Source organism: Peromyscus maniculatus, chromosome 4 (genome assembly GCF_049852395.1).
Source record: "Peromyscus maniculatus bairdii isolate BWxNUB_F1_BW_parent chromosome 4, HU_Pman_BW_mat_3.1, whole genome shotgun sequence".
Lineage (NCBI taxonomy): Eukaryota > Metazoa > Chordata > Mammalia > Rodentia > Cricetidae > Peromyscus > Peromyscus maniculatus.
In genome coordinates, this window is record NC_134855.1 from 6,217,925 (window position 1) to 6,243,567 (window position 25,643).

Here is a 25,643-nt window from a genome sequence, read left to right on the forward strand (position 1 = left end):
AGAGTTTTATAGTCTATTTAATAGCTGTTAGACAATATCCCCTCATAACTCCTCCATTTCAGAAATATTTTCCCAATATTTATTTACCAAGATAAACTTCACAATGATTTTGTCATGGTTTAATATCACTCTGTTTCCCCAAATCACACTGTTTCTTGTTGTAGATCTATGCATACATAAATTGATATTCTTTGTAATGTTGAGACTTCATGTCCAGGAATTTATTATGTTTCCATTTATGAACATCTCCTTTTATGTCCCTTAGTAAGGCTTTATTGTGTTCTTTATATGGACTTTGCCATTTCTGATTATGTTTATGATTACCATACACCTCATAATACTTATCAATAATGTGAATATAATTTCCCACCATACATTCTGAATGGTAATCACTGGTATTTAGTGTTGCGTGTGAGGCTTCTATAGTAGTGCCTCTCTGCCTTTTCGTTTTGGATGAATGGAGGCACAGAGGAAGAGGAAATGGACACAAACACGCTACCCTCGTTACTGCCAAAGGTGCCTGAGAAGACTTGCTGTCTTTCTCCTGTAAGTAGACAGATTTATTTTTATAGTTTCAAGAATAATGGGACAGTGATATGTCTACGCCCCAGAAACAGCTCTGCTCAATAGTGAAAGCATATGAAAAAAAAAAATTCAGTCTGCAGTCAACTCAGAGCCAAAACAGGATTCAGAGCCATCTGTTCCGTTTTAATCCCTTCACCAAACTCACTAATCACTTCTCCCAAACTGCTTTTCCACCAGGGTGGAGAGCCCGAAAGTCTCTCCGTATAGAAGAGAAAGCCAACCACTGCTTATCTTACAATTGTCCACCTTAACGAAGTCTGTAGCATTTTAAGTCCATTCTTTTGAGTTTTAGTCTTAGGGAAACAAACCATGAACTAATCACAAAAATGTTCTCTGTCTTCTCAATTTGTCCTTCTCAATTACTTCTCTTATCTTATTGCATTGTCTTTATAATGCTCACATCAAGCACTATTGTTTCTGATTTCAATAAGAATATCTCCAATGTTTCGCCATCAGATGTGTGTGTTGATAGCTTCTGATAGGTAAACTTGGCAGTGTTAAAAAGTTTAAATGTGGCCAGGTGTGATGGCGCACGCCTTTATCCCAGCTTTCAGGAGGCAGAAACAGATGGATCTCTGTGAGTTCCAGGCCAGCCTGGTCTACAGAGAGAGAGAGAAAGAGTTCAAGGCCAGCTGGGGCTACAAAGTGGGACCCTGTCTCAAAAACCAAAACCAAACTAAAACCAAAACCCAAGCCCAAACTAACACACACACACACACACACACACACACACACACACACACACACACACAAAACCCTTTGAACGTTCTTTCTAGTTCACTGTTTCGTTTTCATTTATACGATGTTGGTGCTGAGATCCATTAAGTACTTTTAGAATATCCATCCCGGGGCTGAAGAGATGTCTCAGGCTAAGAACACCTGAGACACTTACCGAGGACCAGGGTTTGGTTCCCAACACCCACATGGTGTCCTTAACTCCAATTCCATGACATCCAGTGCCTTCTTCTGGCATCCATTGGCACTGTACACATGTGGTGCTCATACATGCATGTAGGCAAACCACTTATACACACAAAATAAAAATACATGTAAAAATGTAAAGTATCTATCCTACTGATATTGTAATATCTGTTTTTAAAAAATCAATGCAATGAATTTACAAATATCTTTAAAAGGGGGAGGGGTAACTATGTATCCCTGGCTGACCTGGAACTCTCTATGTAGGTCAGGTTGGTCTCAAACTCAGAGATCCACCTGCCTCTGCCTCCTGGCTGCTGGGATTGAAGCTGTGTGCTACTGGGACTGGTGAGATGGCTCAGTGGTTGAGAACACTGGCTGTTCTTCCAGAGGTCCTGAGTTCAATTCCCAGCAACCACAAGGTGGCTCACAACCATCTGTAATGAGATCAGGATGCCCTCTCAGGCATGTGGGTGTATATACAGAGTGCTCATAAATAAACCTCCCCATACACACCTCTGGCCTGATTTTACATATCTCTTTTCCTTTTATTATTACTTTTAAAAAGGATTTATTTGTATTTTATGTCTGTGCACTGTGTGCCTGGTGCCCTGGACAGTTGTGAGCTGCCATGCGGGTGCTGGGAGTTGAACCAAGACCTCTGGAGGAACCATGAGTGCTCTCAGCTTCTGCGCCAACTCTCCAGCCCCAAATCCACAGATCCCCCCTTTTGTTTGTTTGTTTGTTTGTTTCGAGACAGGGTTTTCTGTGTAGCTTTGGAGTCTGTCCTGGAACTCGCTCTGTAGACCAGGCTGGCCTGTAACTCACAGAGATCCACCTGGCTCTGCCTCCCGAGTGCTGGGATTAAAGGCGTGTGCCACCACCACCTGGCAAAGATTTCTTAATATTGAATTTTCTCTTTGTAGTTTTGGACTAAATATTGCTTTATCATAGAGAGTTTGGGTTAGTTTTACAGCAAACTGAATCAGAAAGTGCTACAATTTTATTTCGTAGGGCAACAACCATATTAAGTGTGTCAGTCTATGGCAGTGATTCATATAGTGGGAAGTGAATTGATGAGCTTTGAAAAGAGTAGTCTTAGCCCAGATGATTCTGGGCAATGGCTAACAAAAGCCTGGTTTCTGTTTTATTACTGGCCTTCACAGAGGCTTCTGTGTTATAACACTTACTGTGAGTCTCCCAAAGGTGGGCAGATGGGTGGCTCACAGTGGTTCTCATCTTAGACAGCAGACACCTTTTATCAAAGCGCATAATTCAGTTCTCTAGGGACAGTGCTCTGTACTTGTGTTCTTTTTGGTGAAATCTCTGTTGGATCTTGGTATTAGGGTTATGATGAATCTGGAAATACATTAGTTTTCCTTTTGCCTTTTAGCGGGTTTTTGTTGGAGACAGGATCTCCCTATGAAGCCCTGGCTGTCCTGGAACTTGCTATGTATACCAGGGCTGGCCTTGAAACTTAGAGATTTGCCTGCCTCTGCCTCCTGAATGCTGGAATTAAAAGCGATCGCCACCACACTGGGCTTTGTAGCAGTTTAATAACAGATTGTCTGTCCCCTTACGGTGTGATTGGACTTGTTATAAATCCTTTGGACCAGTGGTGTTTCTGAGTGGCACAGATACCTGGAATACATGCACACGTTTGGATCTTTACTCCACAGGCACTTCTGCTTGGCACACTAGCTTCAGGATCTGGCTATTTTGGAAAAGCCTGAGATGTGTGACTATGAGTCCTGGTGCATGAGCAAATCAAGCTGGCTACTGTGTATGGTGCTGTTTTAAATGTCCAGTTTAGCACGCGTCCCCTCCAGGGCCTGCAGGCCCGGCTGTGCAGGGGCAGGTGGTTCACGGATCAAAGGCTGTTGCCGCCTTTCTGCCCAGCCTGAGGGTCCTGCTCCATTTCATTGTGACTTCTTGTACCTTCCCCAGGCACGGCAGGGGCAGGCATCCTACTCCAGATGCCTCCTCAAGGCTTGCCCCCAGGCCTCTGTGGGTAAACCATTTGCCCAGCAAGAGGGGCGAGCTGAGACCTGCTCTGAGCTTGGGGTCAGTCTGAGGCCCGGCTGCGCCGCCTTAGGTCAGCCGGGCAGTGGGAAGAGCAGAGGGGATCGCCCCGGGGTGCAGTCAAGCCTCCCAGGGCCAGGTGGGAGGGCGTCCCTGCAAAGGGCCACTCCGGGCCTGCAGGCCTGGGTGCCGGAGCGTCTTCCAGGGACCTACGGCCGAGCTGAACGGTGGACGAGGGGGACGGCGAGGCCTAGCGGAGCCGACTGGGGGCGGGGACCGAGGGCGCCGGGGGCCACAGGGCGGTGCGCTCCCGGCTCCGCCACAGGCTGCGCGCCCCTCCCGCCCCGGCCCCGGCCCGAGCCGCCGCTGCCGCTGCCGCCGCCGCCGCCGCCGCCAGGCCGCGCCCCGCCCCTCGCCGCCGCCGCTCCCGGGGAGGCTGCGTTCGAGCTGCGGCGCCGGCTGCAGCCGCCTGGGCCCCGGGCCCGGCTCCTCCCGCGCCGCCCGGGCGATGAGAAGCTGCTTCTGCGTGAGACGGAGCCGGGACCCGCCGCCGCCGCAGCCGCCGCCGCCCCAGCGGGGAACAGTTAAGTGAGGCCCGCGCGGGAGGACGGGCGGGGCGGGCGGGCGGGCGCGGGAGGAGTCGGCCGGGCCCAGGCCTGCGGGCTGCGCGCCCGGCCCCGCGTGGGGACAGGCCCGGGAGGGTGGCCTCCGCCCGGCGCGGTGCTGCGGGCTCCCGGGGCTCCGGCCTGGCCTTGCGGCTGGAGCGAGCTGGGGACTCGAGTGGCAGCCCCGCTCCGAGGGTGGAGCCAGGTGAGGGGCGATGGTATCCACCGGGGCACACGCTGGGGACAGTTCCCTTGACTCGCCTGGCCAGGGGTCCGGCTCTCTGCTGTCACGTGGGTGCAGATGAGCGCGCACCTGACCCTCAGGCATCATTCCCTGTGGGTACCCAGACTGCAGGGCACCTGTCTGCAAGGTGACCAGCCATCCAGGAAGCACGGTGGGCATGTTGATGAACCTCCCCTGACAATGACTCCAGCCAGGGCAAGTGAGGCCTAAGGGGCTGCTTGGCACAGCACCCGGGACCACATCCTCAGAGACAGGAACTGAGAATAAGGTAGACCCATGAGCATCTTTGTTCCCTTTGTCTGCAGCACACAGCTGTCCCTGAATTATCAGCCGATCTCTCTTCTGTCCCCTGACCCCCAAGGACCTGTTCAGCAAGACAAGGGGCAGAACGACAGGCAGGCCCAAAGCAAATGGCCATTGCCTCTTCTCCCTGCCCCCACGTGAGCCCCGAGCGCCTGGATTCCAGCCACATTGGCAGACAGCAGGCAGGGCTCCTCTTTCAGGGCCTTTGTCTCTGGTGGTGCCTTCTTGGAGAGGGTTTCCCGACAGCTGGCTGGATCCTATCTCCTTTTACCAGGGCTGGCAAATCTTATCAGTTGTCTTGGAAAAGTTAGAAGATAAGCCCTGAAGAAACCTAAGCTAAATGACAAACTCTGAGTAGGCAGAGGTTAGTTACCAGAGATGGGAATCGCTTGGGGGTGCTTTGAGGAACTGTGCCACACTCACATTGAAGCCAGTCTCTGAGAATCGCGGCTTCTGCAGGGGCTTGGTCCCTAAGACCCACGGAGGTCGATTGACAGAGCGGTGGCTGGTTCATTGCCTATAAAATCACCTTGTCTCATCGTCCATCCCTTCCGCTGGTTTTTTGTGTCCTTGATATAGGCTAAAGACCTTTGCTGTGCCTGTATTGGTGGACCTTGGCCACTTCAAGAATATTTCACTAAGGTTAAGTGCAAGGGCTTTAGAATGAGACCCTGGCCCGTGCCTGGCTTTTCTAATGAACTTTTCTGTGTCGCCATTTCCTGGTTACATAGACTGAAGCTAATGACTGAATGGTGGGGTTATGGTGGGATATAATGAAGTGTTGCAGGAGAATTTAATGCAGCACCTGCCATGGTGTGGTGGATTATCAGTAAAGGCAGTTAGTACTCTTTCTGGGGCTCAGGATCAATCTTGTGCATGTTGGTGGGCTCTGCCACCAAGCTACATCCCCCATCCCCGTTAGCAGTTACTGTTAAGCATTTGGTAATCAAGCTTGCTTACTTCGTTTATTTTTGAGTGCCTGTTTGCAGGCATAAGAAGGACCTTCTCAGGGCAATAGGAAGCTATGTTATAGTCAATGGGGCTTGAATTTGAGGGCTCAGGTTGAGTTTTGTTCCACTCTTTAGACCCTAGGTGACCCTAATAAAACACTATCCCTTTCTCGAATCCCCATTTTCTTAATTGTAAAAGTGGCTTACAAATAATGCGTACCCCATCATAAGGATCATCAATCAGGAACGCACTTGACCCTTCAAGAGGCGGAAAGCCTCATGAAAATTAAGTGGGATCCGGCACGCAGCGATGCTTACATGATTTGCTGCTGGGGTCAGGCCCCATCAGAGAAAGAATTCAGGAATATCTTGACTTTGTATGTGCTACAAGACCACATGGCCATGTGAGCACAATGGCTGAATGCCCTCTCAAGGCTTAAGAGTAAGGGAGAGTCCCAACACTGAATTTTGCTCCATTTCATGGCAGAGCTGCTTCAGGGGCATCAGAAGCCAAGTGGCGTGGGTCCCTCTGCTATAGCCAGTTGGAAGTGCTCCATGCTTCGTGTCCAAAGAGCAATAGCTTCACCACACAGCCACACAGTGATGGTGTGGGGTTGTGGAGTGTGGGCAGTGTCAAGTGCTGCCGAGACAGAGAAGTGATATGTGACTGCATCCTGGATGTGGTTGGGCTGAGGACCCCGGTTACTGGCTGTGGCTGGTGAGCAGAGCCTTCTTGGCCTGGTGGTGCCGCCGGTAGCCGGTAGGGCGTCCGCAGGAAACTGCTTCCTCTCCGGTCTCTGCCATCCCTGGGGCTCTCCTAGGCCTTCGCCGCCGTACTGTGCTGCCCCGGTGTTTGTGGTTCCCAGTGCTGTGTGCAGAGCAGAGCCTGGTCAGTGCCCTCACTCCAGCTGCCTGGCAGGCAGAGCCACCCCCAGGGTGTGGGACATCACCTCCCTTGTCGGGGACATCCGATGGGCAGTGTTTGGTTTAGTTGACACACTCCTGGCGAGATGCTAGGCTTGTCCTGGCAGAAATATGAGAGCCCCGTGGGCCCAGGGCCCAGGGCCACACACAGGAGCTCAGTATCTCAGCTTCTCTGAGGAGGGAGGGCCTTCTAGCTGGTATTTTTACTGATGTGTTCCTGTGTTCTCTTTATCTATAGATAGGTGTGCACATGTCACATCCACTCTTAAAAAAATAAAAACTAGATACCGACAGAATGTTCCCAAGAGTACCCTCATGGCCATTAAAGGAGAGAAATACAGGATTCCATTAAAGGCCATCTTTGCGTGTGACAGCAGGCGAGGGTTACATGTGTGTGGAGGTCAGAGGACAACTGGTAGGAGTCTGATTTCTCCTTCCACCATGTGGGTCCCAGGAACTAAGCTCAGGTCATCACACTCAGTGGCAAGTTCCTTTACCTGCTGAACCGTCATCCTGACCCATACAAGAGTTTAGGATTCATTTTTGTTTTAAAATATCTGTATGTGTGTGTGTCTGTGTATAGGCATGCATACATGAATGCAGGTACTTTTGGAGGCCAGAAGAGAGTGTCGGAGCCCCTGGAGGTGGAGTTACAGGTGGTTATGAGCCACCCAACACAGGTGCTGGGAACCAAACGTGAGTCCTCTGCAAGAGCAATACGCTGTTCTAATCCCTGAGCAACCTCTCCAGCTCCATACATGAGTTCTTAGTAAGCCATACAAACCTGTGAAGTTTATGGAAATGCAGATTGCAGGGTTTCATTCCCAGATTTCACTGAGGCAGAGTGTCCAGGAAAGGGACCCTAGAACCTGTGTACTTAGTAAGCTCATTTGGGGTGTTCTTATGCCTGCTGACATTTGAGAACTACGACTCTAGACACTTTAGAAAAGTGTTAAATGCGACAACAGTGACTTTACCACCTTAGCTGGTGTTAAGTGTATAGATTGGTGGCAGGAAGCCTAGATACATAGTTGTGCAACTGATCTTTGAAACTTTTCTCTTTGTGTGTGTTTGTGTACCTTTGCATGTGTGTGAAGGTCAGAGGTCAACCTCAGGTACTACTACTCAGAACCACCCACATTATTTTTTGGGGCAGGGTCTCTCATTGGCCTAGGTCCATGGTAATTAAGCTAGGCTGGCCTAGGCTGCCCAGAAAGTCTCCTATCTAGGTCTCCTCAGCACTGGGATTATAAGCATGTGTTACTATTTCTGGCTTTTTATTTATATATTTATTCATTTTTAAAATTTGTTTTATGTGTATGAATATTTTGCTTTGTATGTATGTTGGTGCACTTGTGTGCTGGTCCCCACAGAGGATGGAAGAGGGTCCCCTGGAAATGGGGCTACAGACGGTTGTGAGCCACCACATAGGTGCTTGGAATTGAACCTAGATCCTCTGGAAGAACAACCAGTGTTCTTTACAGCTGAGCCATCTCTCCAGCACCACCCACCCACCTCCATCTGGCTTTTGACATGGGTTCTGGGGGCTGAACTTAGGTTATCTTGTGTTTTCAAGGCTGAATCATTTCTCCAGCTCACTGGACTTTCTTTGGCTTGCGAAATTGAAATGTTAAACAACTCCCTGTGTCCTTTCCTTATGGTTCCTGGCAACTCTACTTTCTGTCTCCCTGAGTATGGCCATGCTGGGAGCCTTACGGAGCTGGAATGCTACAATGTGTAAGTTTTTCTGACTGGCTTATTTTACTTAGCACAGTATTCTCAGTTCCCCATTTTATAGTGTGGGTCAGATTTTCTCTCCTTTCAAGGGCCAAATGATGTATGATTGAACATATCGACTGAATTTCATTTGCCCATTCATCATATTTTGGCCACTGAATGAGGCTGCTCTGACTCTGATTTCAATTCTTTGGGGGTACATAGCTTAGAAATGGATCATATGGAAATGTTATTTTTAATCCCTTGGGAAATTAGCACACTTTTTTCCAAAAATGATGGCCACCATTTATATTCCCACCAATAACATCAGAGTTTCTGACTTCTCCATCTCCTCCAGCGTTGGTTACCCTCTGGGTACTTTCTTTTCTTTTGTAGGTAGCCAGCCGAATGGGTCTAAGACACTTTTCACTGTGGTTTGGGTTTTAACTTGCACTTCCTAGAGACTTCCTAGCTGAACATCTTCTCCTGTGCTGCACGCCGTCTGGGCATCTCTCACCCTTGGAGACGAGTCAGGTGACTCTTGTTTAGCTTAGTTCTTTATAGATTTGAACAGAACTCCTCAGATGCTGTGCGCAGAGGTGGCTGGCAACTGTCTTCCCCCACTGTTTGAATTGCTGCTTTACCCTGCTGATCATGTCCTCCAGTGCAACTCTGGATGTTCCATTCACGTAATAATTCCATAGAGAAAACGTTATCCACAACTCCAGCTTCATTTGGTGAGAGCTCAGGCCTGGGTTGAGTGAATGCAGAGCCACACAGCTGTGAGTGTCTGAGCTTCGGCTGGCATTCTGGTCTGACTGGAAAGCTCTGCCTTCTCCATTACTACGCTCTGCTGGCCATCCTGCACCGGCTGATAATGTAGGAGGCCTGAGGGGGCTTGAAGGAATTCGTGTAGGTGGGAGAAACATCGCTGAGTCCTGGCATCCCTTGCTTCAGACCACTGGTCCCTTGCCCTGGGCACCGTTGCTTATCCTGTGGAAAAGACAGCAGCGCTGTTTTCTTTTCGTTTTTGGTTTGGTTTTTCTGAGACAGGGTTTGTCTCTGTAGCCCTGGGTGTCCTGGAACTCGCTCTGTAGACCAGGCTGGCCTTGAACTCACAGAGATCTGCCTGCCTCTGCCTCCCGAGGGCTGGGATTAAAGGTGTGAGCCACCATGGCCGGCACCATTTTTTTAAAATCGAGTTTAGCTGGATTTTGTTTGTTTGTTTGTTTTGCGTTTCATAGACGTTTCCAGAGCCCATCTGCTGCTTGCTGTACCCCAGTCCCCATTGTTCAGACCACTGAGTCTTTGTCAGTGTCATCGAGACTTGTAGCACCCCACCCTCTGTCTTCTAGGGGACAGCTCTTCCCTCTAGGGGAGGTGTCCGCTCATTTGCAGCCCCTTGCCTTGGGGACATTCCCTGCAGTCTGGGCGCACATCTCATCTGTTGCTGCCACTCAGCATTGTGGAGCTTCTCCCAGTCTGCATTACCCAGTCTCAGCCCAGATCCAAAACCAGGGTAGGGAGTGAGGTTGCTGTTGATAGACAAACTCCTCAGGACAGTCTCCTTGCTCCCGCGACACCTCCAGCCCCTGCCAGGCCCTCCCTCGTCCATCACCATTGAATTGAGATCCACTTGGAAAAGTCTAGAAGACTGCAGGGTCTCCTCCACTCCACAAGTATGTACTTCTGCAGTTGAGGTTGTCCTTCTGGGACGGCAGTGACCCTGCCTGGGGTCCTATTAAAAAGGGCCAGATAGGTTTGCCTCTTGGTGCATTATGCAGTCCCCTTAATCCAGTGAAACTTGGGCAGTATTTGAGAAGGCAGGACCCTCATTCATTCATTCATTCTTTATCCATACATAATAAACCATGTATTGAGCACTTAGTATGAGCATAGCACTATGACACACATAGCACACCTTTGAACAGTGTTAGGAAAGCATATAGCGCGAGCAGCAAGGCTATGTGTGCACACACCTTTGTTCACACTTGTTTACATGAGCATATGTGTACAATAAGATCGTCTGCTAAGGATGATATTAGAGCTCTGGGTGATGGCATTTGTCTGGATGGGCAGCTGGAGAGGTGCCTGACATGTTGAATGGGGGTGGGTGTCTGAAAGAGAAGCTGGGTACTCTGGCTGGCCTGTGATGGGGAGGGACAGGCTAGGGAACTCAGAGATTATTCTCAATGGAAAGTCACCTTCCAGTTCATTCCATTCATTTATTGATCATTTGCTTATCAAACATGTAATAAGGACCTGCAGTGGGGTTCTTGAATTGCAGGTGGTGACCAGCTGCTCGAGCATCACCTGTGAGAATGCAGCTTCGTAGGCTCCTTGCCCACTTCCCTGGCAGCCCCCTGTGGGCTCATGGCTGTGGGCTTTAGTGGCTTCCCAGGAGACACTCCTGCATACAACCTGCCATCAGTCAGAAGACTCCTGCTACCAAGTGTAGGAGAGCATCCCTCGTTCTAGCTCTCCACAGATATCTGACCCTGTTGGGGGAGTGGGTGGGAGGATGTGTGAAGGTAAGCCAGGCTGGGGCTGTCAGTGGGATATGCAGGTCAAGTCAGCCAGCAGGGTACCAGATACACCCCTGAGTTTTAGGAGAGAACTGGAAGGTCCTTGTGGAAGCTGTCAGCTGTCAGATGGACTGATTAGATTGATGAATGTACTAGAGAAACATTCAAGATGGGAAAGCCAAAAAGGATATGGGCTGTGAGGGAACTCTGCGGATGCTGGCCGTCAGGACAACGGTACGACTTACTTATACTGTGGCACTAACCAGAAAAGGATCCTTGCTTTTGGGACCTTCTGGGATGATTTTGTTTGCTGGGCATTTTCCTTCTATCAGGGTCTTCCAATATGGCATCACCAGACTAGATCCAATGGGAATGGGCAGGATCAGCCCTAGTTTGCTGTGATCATACGCCAGGCAGAATGAGACTCACCTGTGTTCTGGTGGGCTCTGCCCTCCAGCTGTGTGCCAGGGCATATGCAGAGCTGTGTTCCAGGGTTTGTGTACAGCTGTGTTCCAGGGCATGTGCAGAGCTGTGTTCCAGGGTTTGTGTACAGCTGTGTGCCAGGGCATTCGTAGAGCTGTGTTCCAGGACATGTGCAGAGCTGTGTTCCAGGGTTTGTGTACAGCTGTGTTCCAGGGCATGTGCAGAGCTGTGTTCCAGGGTTTGTGTACAGCTGTGTTCCAGGGCATGTACAGAGCTGTGTTCCAGGACATGTGCAGAGCTGTGTTCCAGGGCATGTACAGAGCTGTGTTCCAGGACATGTGCAGAGCTGTGTTCCAGGACATGTGCAGAGCTGTGTTCCAGGACATGTGCAGAGCTGTGTTTCAGGGTTTGTGTACAGCTGTGTTCCAGGGCATGTGCAGAGCTGTGTTCCAGGACATGTGCAGAGCTGTGTTCCAGGGTTTGTGTAGAGCTGTGTTCCAGGACATGTGCAGAGCTGTGTTCCAGGGTTTGTGTAGAGCTGTGTTCCAGGGCATGTGCAGAGCTGTGTTCCAGGGTTTGTGTAGAGCTGTGTTCCAGGGCATGTACAGAGCTGTGTTCCAGGATATGTGCAGAGCTGTGTTCCAGGACATGTGCAGAGCTGTGTTCCAGGGCATGTGCAGAGCTGTGTTCCAGGGTTTGTGTACAGCTGTGTTCCAGGATATGTGCAGAGCTGTGTTCCAGGGTTTGTGTAGAGCTGTGTTCCAGGGCATGTGCAGAGCTGTGTTCCAGGGTTTGTGTACAGCTGTGTTCCAGGACATGTGCAGAGCTGTGTTCCAGGGCATGTGCAGAGCTGTGTTCCAGGGTTTGTGTACAGCTGTGTTCCAGGATATGTGCAGAGCTGTGTTCCAGGGCACGTGCAGAGCTGTGTTCCAGGGTTTGTGTACAGCTGTGTTCCAGGGCATGTGCAGAGCTGTGTTCCAGGACATGTGCAGATTGGGGTTCCAGGGCATTCGTAGAGCTGGGTACTTGGGCTGGGCAGTGCTGGGAAGCTCCATCCTACACTCGTGTGCTTTATGGGAACCATGTGTGGTCCTCAAATGATTAATATAAATCTGAGAAAGATCTGATTAGACTGATGCATTTGTGTACCAGACTCTTCTATTAGGAAAAACTCAGACCTTTACTGGGGGAAAAGGAAGTGCTCACCATTGTTTTGTTTTGTTTTTTTTCCCCCTAGCTGGAAAATTCTGTGACCTAGGAGAGCTTAGAAAAATATTTGCCATCATTCCTGGTATCAGAACAGTCCTCCCCACAGCCAGTGACCTGCTGCCCCAACTGTCCAATAGCAGTTGCCCAGATTCGACTTCTAATGGTCACCAGCTTAGCTGTGCACACTCCAGGGTGCAGGCAGAGCAGGTCCCCTGTGAGGCTCTCCAGCAGGGCCCTCAGCGGTGCACTGTCCCTGTCAGGTAGCCTGATTGCAGGCCGCTCTCCCTGCCCGGGTGCTGCATGGCGCCTGGTCTCAGCTCTGTGTTCTTCTGTGCAGTGTCATGTGTGATGGGGAGGCCCAGCCATAGTCTGCCTTCCTCAGGATAGGATAGCACCTTGCAGAAAGGTGCTGGTGTTTGGGAGGTCCCAGAGACCGTCCCTGCCACTGGGAAGGAGTTGCAGAGCCCTTCCGGTCTGAGGACACCTGGCTTTAGCAGCAGCCGCCCTGGGGAAAGCGTCCACCCATGTGCCCTTGGAGAGTGAACACGTCCCCTCCCCTTTCCTGCCCCACAAGCAGCAGGGTGTGGGCAGACAGTTTGTGGTTGCTGCCCTTGAGCTTGGAACCCAGGCAAGCTGAACACAGTTCATCCTTCTGCAGGGACTTAATTAACCCACTGATTTTACCATTTCAATTACAGTCGGCCAGTTTAACTGCCCCCCCCCAACCCCGTACTTTGAAATCACTCTTTTCAGAAGATATGTGATCATGCCTTTAGCCCTGGTGGGCAGTGCTGGCGCTGCTTCTGAGCCTGCCTCCTCTGTGCTCTCTGCAGGGAGGCCGGGATGGCAGGGAGGCCAGGCCTCCTTTGAAGGCCGCAGCCCCTGCCCCCTGCAGTCCTTGCCCTGGAAAACACTTTCAACTCCCTGGCCCACTCCCCATCGCTGGAAGGGCCTCTGTGGAGGGACTGTGTGGTGTTAGCTGGGTTTTGATTTCAGTACTGGAGTTGATAAAACGAGATAAACCCCAGGCTCACTGAGGCTGTGGAAATTAAACAGAGATGATATCAAAGTTCCCCTGAGTTTTCAGCTGTGCTGCACACAGTAGCCTCACTTTCTCCCTGGCTGGGGCTGGAGGCTGCCTTTGATTCTGAAACAATGGGCAACATCAGTTAAGCCCAGAACTGCTGGCTTTGGGGGATTAAGTGCATGGCTGTGGTAATTCTTTGATCAGCTACAAGGGAGCCGTGTGGCGGCCGGCCACCACACTGTGAAGGGCTTCAAGTTAAAGCTCATTTCTCTGTGAACCTGGGATGACAGTGTTGTTGAGGTGCTGCTCTGTGGGGGACCAAACCTCCTCCTGGCCAGCCCTCCTTTGTGAACGCAGCTAGCATGGTATGGGGGGAAAGACCCCCTCACCTTGTGCTGTGCGTGCACACACTCTTGCCTGGGCAGGGCTCTGCAGCCCTCAGCCTGAGAATGATCCAGCAGAGGCCCGTTGCTCCCCCCCCCTTCCCCCACTCAGGAAAAGTCACTGGGGCTGACATCTGATATCCTGGAAGGTCACATCAGGGGAACAGTTCAAGGTCACTGTGACTCTCAAGTGCCCACACCAGGCTTCCTTACCTGGCCTGTGATGAGAACCCACCGGACCCAGAGTCTGCTATCTAGCTGCCCCAATTGGGTGTCCTCTCTGGCTTCCCTTGTGGACACCTTCCTGCAGCTGCAGCCGGAAGGCACAGGCTTGCCTCTCTCCCGGCTTCCTTCCTCCAGGTCAGCCCGATGCTCGCGTTTGGTAATGGAGCCCCTGTGTGCTGCGGATCCTGCACACGCCAGCCCATAGATCATCCCGTTCCCTCCTGTGCCGAGCTCAGATCTCCCTCATTAGGCCTGAATTTACCTCTGTCCTACACAAACATGGCCTTAGCTCATTTTTATTGTTGTAAATTATTTATGAGGGGAATGTTGAATCTCGAAACTGAGGTGTGAGGGAAATTAATCCCATGCTACTTTTCTCTTTCTGTGCTCTTCCCCTTTGCTTGACTTACGGAGCTATGGCCAGGGAAGAGGCGCTTTGGCATTTTAAAATATAATTAGTGTTGAAACTGCTTTCCCATTTGGGCAGGGCAGGATGTTGGTCTCTGTGTGCCATGAAACAGAGCACAGGCTAGCCTGAGGACTGCCAGCTGCCAGGGTCTGGGAACAAGCCTCAGTTTCCCTTATACAACATAAGGCTAGCCTGGTGGGCCCTCCTGCTCCGAGGTGAGTTTCAGCTGACTTGCAGAGTTCTGTACAGACTTAACAGGGCTGTGTTCACGTGGCTGAGGAGTCACTAAGGGGAGCCAGAGTTGCTGTGGGAAGGCCTTTTGTATTTCACCCAGTCACCTCCTGCCTGGCAGGTCAATGATGGTCTTAAACACCTGCTCCCTTGCTCTCCCTCCGGGCCCTCTATTAGGCTCCCATTCACGGCCCCTCTCATTCCCGGCAGAGGCCTGGCCCACGACCCTGGATGGCAGGGTTCTGTTCTGCTCCTGTGCCTTCCCTTGGAGCTGGAGGCTCCAAGCAGCCTGAGGAAACATGGAGAGCAAGTTAATAAATGGCCTTTTGTTAGGAAGGTCAATTGAAGTGCCGGTCGAGATGCTGTTAGAAGTAATTTGCAGTCAGAAAATATGTAATTCAGGGCAAGCCACTTTGAGCGATGGCCTCTGCCATGGATATCTTGGGCGTTTCTCATTAAGAGGCTCCTTGGCTGGTGGCGGCCAGGCCCCACCGCTAAGTGGGCCTCAGCCCCTAGAACAGCCATTTGTCTCCCAGGCACAAAGGCTGCCTTGATCCCCAGGGCACAGCAGCTCAGCAACCGAGGGAAGCAGGGAGATGACTGCTGGCTGGGCCAGACCTGCTGTGGGCTGGCCAGGCTGGGCTCCGGAGCTCTGAGGCCCCGCTCATTGTCTGCTTCAGCTGGAGGCTGCCTGCCTGCAGCCATCTTGGAAACTGCTTCTGGGTGCCTCCCCGGTGCACTGTGGGAGCAGTACCTTCCCCTTGTGAGACACTCACTCTCCTGCCATCATGCCTTGTGGCCATCCCAGACCGTGTGTCTCGCAGCCAATGAGATATTCCTTGTGTGTGCTCACTTAATCTCTCTCTGCCTCCTCCCTTTCCCACCCTCTCCTCCTTCCTTCCCTTCCCTTTTCTGCTTTTCATTCCCGTCCCTTTCCCTTTGACAGTAAAGGCAGTAGTCTTCAAACAATATTTTGTTGTTTCACATGTCCTTTATTAAACTCACAGCATGATATTTAACACTGGCAGGATTCGTACATTCTGCTAATGAGTTGTTAATTGCAAAGCATTTTTGGTAACCAACAGCAGGTACCAATATTTTGCAAACTGCAGCCGTGTGGTTTTTATGTTCCCATAATACAGACTTTTTCAGGGGCAGAGCATTTTGTTTAGAGAGTTGCTCTGGATTGGGCAGGTGCAGGAGTTTAACCCTAAACCCATGTTGGGGTCACATGTGTGGAGTCACTCGGTAATATTTGCTTAATACCTATGGGGTGTAAGAGCACTCAGTCCGCCTGTAACAGATAAAACCTGCTAGAAAATGAAAATGGAAACTAGGAAAGGGTATAGTGGTGGCATGGCTGCCCCCTCCTGCCCCGGGTTGTTGGAAGCTTACTTTTGGTATAAGCAGATAAAATATAACTCTGTAACTTGGCTGAGAGGGCAGGGGTGCCAGGCGCTGCGAAGCCCTATCCAGAAACAAGTCTGTTTCTGGGGCGCTTTGTGGGTTCTGCTGACTAAATGGGTGACCTGTGTGTAGCATTTTTGTGGTTCCTGTGAGGTAGGCGACAGCATTTTAGCGGCCAGTGCCTTTTGATAAGAGGCTGAGGAGCAGGAACTTGCCGCTGCTGCCTCTTGGGGCAGGATGTTTGGTTTGCTTTTGAAACTGAAGCCGCCTGGAGAGCTGCAGCCCGGGGCTTAATTGCCGCAGAGAGAGGGGGTTTGTCTGTTCTTTTCCCCTGCTTGCCCAGTGCTCTGTATCAGGTGTTGCTGCTTTTGTTTGGTGTCTGGGGCACTGCCACCCCAGCCTCCAGGTCCACTGCTCCCCACACTTCATCAGCCTCCTCCACTGGCCCTGTGCAGAAGCACTGAGCAGCAGTATAGTAATTCCTCGTCCCTTCTTTTCATCCCAGTGACCAGTGAGAATTAGGATCACTGTTAGTGCTCAGCTTGGAGGAAGTGCCACTTGACCCGGGGGCGGTCACTAGACAAAGACATAGGCCCGACCCCTAGTGAGTGGTGCCTCCCAGTGCTGCCCAAGCCAGAAGCATGACCTTTCTTTTATATCCTCTCTCTTAGTTTTTGCAACAGATGGGGAGAGGATCAAAACCTCATTTTACAGTTGAGAGAAGGCTGGGGCTCTTCAAGGTTTAATTCCTTGTTCAGACACTAACTTGTAAGTGTGGCATCCAGAGCCCGGTGCCTCCTGTGCCCATGCCCCAAATGCCTTCTCTGTTTTAGGTGCTTGCTGAGTTCTCTGTGCAGTGTCTAGCCATGGTGTGGCTAGATTGTATGTTTGGAATCCTAGCCCCATGTGGGAACATTGTATGAGGGACAGAAGTTGCTCTGAGATGTCACGAGGGGAGCCCCTCCAGTATTGGTCCCTGTTCAGAAATCAGGCGTTTGGGAGCAGAGTTAAGAACAATGGGCCGGGCGGTGGTGGCGCACGCCTTTAATCCCAGCACTCGGGAGGCAGAGCCAGGTGGATCTCTGTGAGTTCGAGGCCAGCCTGGACTACCAAGTGAGTCCCAGGAAAGGCGCAAAGCTACACAGAGAAACCCTGTCTCGAAAAACCAAAAAAAAAAATTAAAAAAAAAAAAAAAAAAAAAAAAAAGAACAATGTGGGCTGGGCAGGTCGCTCAGTGGGTAGCGTGCTTGTCTAGCCTACATAAAGCCCTGGGTTTCATCCCTAGTACCATATAAAACTAGATGTACACACCTTTAATATGAACACTTGGAGCTGGAGGCAGGAGGACAGGAGTTCGAGACCACCCTGGAGCATAGGGCAATGTGCTCTTGGGTTTGAGTTGAAATTACCTCCTGGGAGCAGACAGGAGCCCTCAGCATTCCATGCTAACAGCTTGAGGTGTGTCGGGGTGAATTCTTGATCTGAGTTCAGGGTCTGATAAGGCCAGATGAGGAATGTAGAGCTCAGCTGAGGATAGCTGCCCCAGGATTCTGTCTCTGAGCTCTCCCTCATTCACCTTAAACAGAGTTTGAATTTTGTGCTCTCCATTTCCTTTTCCAAACCAGGACCAAGCCACCATGCCTGAAGTCAAAGAACTTTCAGAAGCCTTGCCAGAGACGCCAATGGACCCCATCACCGGAGTCGGGGTGGTGGCTTCCCGGAACCGAGCCCCGACGGGCTATGATGTGGTAAGACACAATGTCAGCTTGTCGGTTCTGCCCTGTGTGGAAGATGTGCTTGTCTCTCAGAACTAGAATGACCAAAAGAGGAAGGTCACAGCCAGAGGAGGTGGCCAGGAGTCAGAGGGCCTGCTGAGGTCATGGAGTGCGGGATGATTTCCTGGCTTTGGCTATAACTGGCTTTTGGTCATTTTTCACCTTTTAATTAAATCCATTGATTTCCAAAGTCACCTCTAGTTTTGATGCTTCGTGGAGAGGATTTAGGAAAGACCGTGGGGGTTGTCTTATATTGTGTAAGGAGTGTAAGTGTTCTGAGTGTGCTGTCCTTGCCCATAGCTGGAACCTTACAGATACTGATGGACAGAGACGAACAGGAAGATGTGAGACCCAGGCCCAGGGCTTGACTAGCTTCGTGTGCAGGCGGGAGCCCTGAGTCATGGCTCCCCAGTGTCGGGTCCAGTGATCAGGTAACTCTTGATCATGGGGCTGTCCTGTGCCTCATAGTCTGTGTGCAGCACCCTTGACCTCTACTTAGTTGAAGTGAAGAACACCCCAGATGTTTCTAGATGTTCCCCGGGGAAGGGTGGGTGGGCAAAATCAGTCCCTATGAGAACCTCTCTGGTCAGTCTGCATCAGGTCCTTGCTGCAGAAAGAGGAGCCCATTAAAAACAGTAACAAAACACCCAACAAAGCAAAAACTCTCCTTCCCAAGTGAGTGTCGAGAAGCTCGGGAAGAGCTTTTTGACAAAAATGTGCGTCTGGCCGGCCCCCTGTCTTCAAAGCCCAGTTGGAATGTCTAACTTTCCATAAAATAGAATCATTAGGTATGGCTTTGTGCCATGAAACTCTTGGGAAGCTAATAAAAATGCTCCTGATTTGAGAAGCCGAAGCGTGCTTTGATGGATTGGGTCTGAGGTGGTACATCATGCATCAGACAGGGCTGCGAGCTCCTGGCCTGCTTGTGGGCCACCCAGGGTCCCCTTGCACGGCTTGCAGGAGGCTCAAGCCCCGGGCCTGGGTCTCACATCTTCCTGTTCGTCTCTGTCCATCAGTATCTGTAAGGTTCTGGCTGCACCTTTGGGGTCACTCGGACCGCTTGGCTAGTGGGCGGCAGATGGCCTTTGATGGTTTGGCTTTCTGAAAGTCTCTGGAAGCCTGACAGGGGCACAATCCATCCCTATCATTTTCTTCTGACATCTAGCTTAGGGCAGGAGAGCGTGGTGTCAAATGAGTGAAATTAATAAGCACATTTCACCATCATGCCGCACCATGCATTTTAGTGGAAGGTGAGCAGGGCAAGAGGCCGGAGCTGCTTGCCTGTAATTACCCAGCCTGCACACGGCCCTAGGCTCCTCTAAGAGCTTTCTGGGAGAGGGGTGGGCGTCCTCTCTTCCTCTGGCCTCTAGCCTCTTCGAGATAAACATCTCATTCCCAAGAGCCCCAGTTCAAGGGGAAAGGTGGAGAGGGCAGGGTGAGAGGAGCCGCTTCCTTCTCTGTTCATCTGGAGTTCCATGTTAAGTCAACGGAAGTGCAGGGATGTTTGGGGAGGCTCCAAGAACGGACCGGAGGCTGAGGAAGCCCGTGGCAGCTGCAGGCTAGACCGCTCCCGGATAGCCTGTCCAGGATTAACCCCTCCCTCCCTCCCACGTGAGATACTCTGACCGGCTTCCTGCCATTACTCACAGAGGCGCTGCAGGCCCTGAGCTGCAGCCTGCCGTGAAAGGCTTTCCAGGTACTGCTGTTGCTTGAAGCTAAAAATGCCACAAGTTCATTTATAAAAATGTAATTGAATGACTTCCCTTCTCTGGATGGACTAGGGGGCTGGAGGTCATTTGCTAACGGTCTCAGTTCATTGTCCCCATTCTGCAGTCTTCTCTGAACAGCCTCCCGTTTCCGTCCTTCAGCCACATGCCAGGGTCTTGAGTGACAGGCTGATGGGACCTGCTGTCAGATTGGAGTGGGTCTCAGGAAAGTGTAGGGAAGGCTCAGAAGCAAGACTGGGGGGCTGGAGTGAGAGCCAAGTGGAGCGCGAGAGCTGGGTGTGGATGCCTCCGAGGAACAGCGTGGGGGGTGGGGGCTGGGCCTGGCCTAGAGGCAGGCAGGTGTCAAGCTGGCCTGGACACGGATGGGGAGGATTCCAGGGCGAGAGAGGGAGCACGTGGGCAGGGCCTGTCTGGTGGGTCCCCGTTGCTTGGCTCTTACACCTTCCTGCTGCTGTGTGCTGGGAAGCCAGCCTTGGGGGTGGCCTCCATGGGCAGCATGTGACTTGCCCAGCCCCCCCTTCCTTCTCCCCCTTTCCCATCTCCCTCCCTTTCCATAGTGTTGAAGCTAATTAGGCGACAAAACATTTCTTCAAAACTGCTGGTCTTGCATAATTTATAGATGCCCAACATGTCCCAGGCCCTGTCTTCAGAATCACTGGAGCTGCCCATGTTTGAAGCGTCAGATGTAGGTGCTGTGGGTACACTGAGACAAATTGCCTCTCCTCTGGGCAGTGGGTTGGCTCAAAATTGGAAACCCGCAAATGAAGAGTCAATTGTCACCAAAGCAGGAAGAAAAAAGAAAGAAAGAGAAACACAAAACACAAAACCATCTGTTCATCGCTGAAGCAGGGTCAAGAAAGCTTGTGTGTTTCCATAATGCTCGAGGAATCAAAACCCTCGGGAGGAGGGGAGCGAGCTCTTGCCTGAAGCGTGCGGTAGACATTAAGAGTGACCACAGTTGTCCCTCCGTACTGACTGGAGCTGACACTCAGGTCTCTAGGAGGCCCCTGACCCTCATGGCCAGAGGACAGTTGACCTCTGACCCACAGGTGCTCCGCCTCCTGTGCCACACTGTAGCGGGAGGGCGATAAGGGACGTCTCGCCCCTGTGGGCCCCTCTCCCCCTCAGCATGGCCCTGCCACAAGGGACTGCTCCTGAGCAAAGAAATGGGGACTTGGAGGTCCCCATACCCCACAGCCCCTCATCAGAGGCCGGTTTCTTTTCAGATCTGAGCTTGCTTTAATAAAGGTAACAGGTGTCCCTCTTTTTTGTTTTGATAGAAAATACTTTAAACCAAGATTTACTGAAAACACGGAAAGTGGTTTCATGAGCAGCCCTTGGGCCCTGGTTTCCTGTGGCTTGAATCTGGCCAACTTCTGTGAGCTGTCTGGGGACAGACCTGCACTGAGAGGAGAACACACTTGGCGCTTGGTGGAGTGAGTGTAGTGACCGACCAGCACTGTGCAAGAGGCCAGCAAGGCTGCCTCAGGAAGTCTGTCAGAAGCCGTGGCTTCCTGTGGCAGCTGGGGAGGAGCTGTCTTCTCTTCTGGCCTCTCCTGCCCCCAGCCCTGCACTTCCAGGGTTGACCAAAGGCTCACCCAGACAATGGGGACAGTGGTTGATACTTCCTTCTGCTCACAGAAGTGTCTGCTTCACTTTTGCTAAGACTCGTAAAAAATAAAGCCTCAATTATTAGGATCGACAGAGAAGCTCGTTTTTCTTTTTTAAATTTGAAATTTGTTTTGAGGTAATTCTGGATTTGTATGCACTTTAAGAACTAATGCCGCACTCTCAGCCTGTTGTCCAGGATCAAGTGGAGAGAGAGCACAGAGGTGCAGAGTTTGGAAACTCTAACCCTGTTCAGAACCAGGACTCCGAGTTTAATCAAATGACGTGTGAATCACCATGTGGGTTCTGGGAATAGAATCCAGAGTCTTCTAGAAGAGCAGCACCCAGTGCTTTTAACCACTGAGCCACATCTGTCAAGCCCCCTGTGGGGCATTTTCTTGATTAATGATTGATGTAAGAGGGCTCAGCCCACTGCAGGCAAGTGAGCTTGTGGTCTATTAGAAAGCAGGCTGAGCAATCAATGGAGAGAAGCCAGTAAGCTGTCTTCCTCCTTGGTCTCTGCTTCAGTTCCTGCCTCCAGGTTCCTGCTTCTGGCTCCTGCCTTGGCTTCCCTAGTTGATGGACTATTGCCTAGAAGTGTAAGATGAAATTGATTAATAATAATTGTTGTGGGAGGGCCCAGCCCACTGTGGGCAGTATCACTCCCAGGCATGTGGTCCAAGGGTTTTTTTGTTGTTGTTTTTCGAGACAAGGTTTCTCTGTGTAGTTTTGGTGCCTATCCTGGATCTTGCTCTGTAGACCAGGCTGGCCTCGAATTCACAGAGATCAGCCTAGCCCTGCCTCCCGAGGGCTGGAATTAAAGGCGTGTGCCAGCACTGCCTGGCCTCAAGGTTTTATAAGAAAGCAGGATGAGCAAGCCAGTAAGCAGCACCCCTCTGGGGTTTCTACTTCAGGTTCCTGCCTTGAGCTCCTGTCCTAACTTCTCTCAGTGATGGACTATAATTTGTAAGTAATAAAATAAACTCTTTCCTCCCCGGGTTGCTTTTGGTCATGGTATTTATCACAACAGAAGCCTGACTAGGACAAGCTTTATGTGAACTGATAATACAGATTACAGTATGCCATCTTTGGAGACTGGCTTTGGTTCATCCAGACTTCAGCCTCCTTCTGCAGCGGTTCTTCCTGAGAGCAGTCTCATGTGTCAGTAGTTCCTTTCGGATAAGTGACCCAGGGTGTGGCGGTCTGCCGCGTTTGGAGTGACTGCAAGCGCAGTGCTCATGCGCGGGCAGTGCTCATGCGCGGGCCCTTCTGTGGACATCAGCTTTCACAGCTATGGCCTGAGAGCATTTGCTCAGTGTGCAGTGGTTGAGTGTTTAGCTTTTAGAGTACTAAATGGCTGGCTGGTGTGGCTGATGGTGTGGGAGCGACGCAGTTCCCTGTGTCTTTTCCCGCCCTCGCCGTAGGTATTTTTGCTGTTGCAGCCACTCCGACAGGCATGCAGGGGTCACTTTCTAGGTGTCAGGGTTTCCTAGTGCCCTGTGCTGTGCCAAGCTCTTCACAGGCCCATTCCCCGTCGGTGGGTCTCTGTGCAGGGCTCTGTGTCATTTCTTAGTTGACTTTCCGGAGTTCTTGGCTTAGTTCATTTTTATAGAAGATGTGAACTTGGGTTGAGCTTCCCCTTTTCCCCCTTCAAAGACCAAACACACCATTTGTGGAAAAGGTGGTCTTTCCTTTTGAACCTGTGACAGAGGTGGTGGACATGGGTGTGGTTCTCTGTTCAGTCCTTGGGTCTGTCCTGTTGCTAGTACCACATAATGTTGTCAGTCATGTAAAGTTGTGTAACTAAGTCCCGAAGCCTCCCCCTCGCTTCACCCCCTCTTGTTTGAGACAGGATTTTGCTATGTAGCTCTGGCTGGCCTGGAATGCACTATGTAACCTAACTGTTCTGTCTTGGGATAATCATCCTGCTTTGCCTCCTAGGCACAGTTCTAGTTTGTTTGTTGTTTTATTGGTGGTTGTTTTTTCAAGGTTGTGAGTGTCTGTCCTATAACTTTTAGAATAGTATCGTCTATATCAACAAAAAATTCCCTCGTGAATTTGAAGGGCATTGATGTTAGATCTGTGTAGGACTTGGACATCTTTATCTTTTAGATTGAGCTTTCTAATTCCTCAACCATGGGACAGTATTTGGGTCTTTGATTTCTTTCACATTTCATACTTTTTAAAACATACAAATATACCCATGTTTTGGTAGATCTAAGTGTGGGTGCTTTTTAGAATTTGCTTTTTTTTTTTTTTTTTTTTTAAATTTATCACGCGTGTGGGAGTGAACCATAGTGCATGTGTGGAAGTCAGAGGTAATTTGCAGGACTATGCTCTGTCCTTCTGCTGTGTGGTCCCTGAGGTATGAACTGAGGTCATCAAGCTTGGTGAGTGTCTTTACCAATTGAGCCATCTTACTGGCCCCAGAGTATTCTGGTTTGTACTTTGAATGATTATAGATTGAGCTGTGCCTTTAATTTTGATATGTTAACTACTGTTACATAGGAATATCATTACTGCCTGTGGGTTTCTAACCAGCCTTTTGTTTCTTGATGCAGAAACAGGGTAGTGAGCTTAGCTGCCCTCGTTGTGTTGATCATAGGAGAAAATACTCACTATCAAGTATGTTGACTACAGATCCTACTGTAGATATCTTTACCAAGTTAGGAAGTTTCTATTCATGTTTTTTTCTGAGAATATCATGATTCACAGATGAATTCTTAGATACCTTTTCTGCATCAGTTTATGATTCTTTTTCTTTATTTTGTTAACATGGCAGATTACATTGAATATTGAACAGCGTGCACCCCTAAAATAAATCCCATTTGGTCATGATATATACTTGTATATTGGTGAATTCTCTTTGCTAATTTTTTTGAAAAATTTCTGTGCATGTGTTCATGAGGAATATCATTTGCTGTTTCCTTGATTTTATACTATTTTTGTCTGGTTCACTAACTCTAGATTCATGGACTGATTAGAAAGTGTCTCCCCTTATTCTACATTCTGAAGAGACTGTGTAACTGGTGTTAATTACTCATTAAATGTAAGAGCCTCCTGAGTCTGGAGATTTAACTCTTTTAAGTTTGAAAATTTCAAATTCAGTTTCCTTAATAATCAGAGGGCTGTTCATATGTTCTTAGTGAACTGTGGCAGCTTGCTTTCTTCAAGGAATTGGTTTGTTCCATTTGCATTATCAAGTGTGTGTAGAATGCTCGTAACATTCCCTCATTCTTTGGACGTCTACAGAGGTTGTAGTGACTTTTTGTATTGATAATTTACGTCTTCTTTCTTAGCCTTCCTAGGAGTTAATCAGCTTTATTGATATTTTTTCCCAAACAACTGTTTTATTGATGTTTATATATTGATATTTTCTTTCGATTTCATTGATTTTTGTTATTATTTTCTTCTATTTGCTTTGGGCTTATTTTGTTCATTTTTCTATATTCCCAAAGTGGAAGCTTAATGGGCTGATTTGAGACTTTTCCTTTTTATTTACTTTGTTAGCTCTTTGAGAATTTCATTTTTTTTATCCTGCCATTCCCTTCCCCAACTCCTCCACGATCTGTTCTGCCTTCCCTTTGAGTCCCCATCTGCAATAAACCCATCAATCTGGTTTGTGCTGCCCAGTGGGTGTGTGGCCTTCCACTGGAGTGTGGTTGACTTACCAGAGGCTACAACACTCTCAGAAAACAGACCCTTTCTCTCCCAGTAGCCATAGGTTGCCAGTATCTCCTTGGCCAGAAGTAAAACACTGTGCACAGCTCCCTGCTCCAGGCGTGGATTTGGTGTGGCTTGCGCTTGCACAGGTCTTGTGCATGAGTTCATCTGTACAGCTGCCCTGCTGTGTCCTTTAGTCACCACCCCCTCTTCTGCGCTGGTCCCCGAGCCTGGGAGCAGGGGTGTTTACAGATGTCCCATTTATGCCTGCAGCCCATGGTCTCCTACTCTGCGCCTGGACCGGTTGTGATCTCTGTGTTAATTGCCATCTCCTGCAAATAGAAGTCTCTCTAATGAGGTCTGAGAGATTCATAATCTTCTGTCCGATTTGTTTTGGAAGACGGGCTCTCACTCTGTAGCTCAGGCTTGTCTGGATCTTGCAGTGATTCTCCTGTCTCAGCCTCCTAAATGCTGGAATTACAAGTGCAAGCCTCGGTGTGCCGCTTTTCCTCACTTCTGATGGGGTTTGTGTCCAGATCTACCTCTCAGCATTGCTTTTCTTGCTTCACAGGTTTCCATGTTTTATTTACACTTTTCAGTACATTTAAACTTTTATTTAGATGAAGTATTTGATAGGTAAAATATTTAACACTTAGTTTCCAAATACTGAGAGGATTTCTTCATTGATTTCTAGTTTGACTCCATTTTGATTGGAGAGAATGTGGATTCTGGTTCTTGTAAACCGGTAAAGGTCTCATAGCCAC

The 25,643-nt window shown here is 49.9% G+C and overlaps 1 protein-coding gene across 3 annotated transcripts in view; it reads left to right on the forward strand.

The window, feature by feature from the left end:
* The first annotated feature begins 3,921 nt into the window (after positions 1–3,921).
* Mvb12b (multivesicular body subunit 12B) overlaps positions 3,922–25,643 on the forward strand; it is a 160,205-nt gene continuing 138,483 nt past the window's right edge. The window contains exons 1-2 of one of the 3 annotated variants that reach the window (XM_076568837.1): positions 3,922–4,108; positions 17,732–17,854. In XM_076568837.1, the coding sequence (XP_076424952.1) occupies positions 4,034–4,108; positions 17,732–17,854 (198 nt within the window). In that variant the 5' untranslated portion in view covers positions 3,922–4,033. Of the gene's footprint in view, positions 4,109–4,359; positions 8,289–17,731; positions 17,855–18,181; positions 18,313–25,643 lie in introns of those variants that run through there. The other 2 variants (XM_076568836.1, XM_042274821.2) reach the window with 2 other exon arrangements.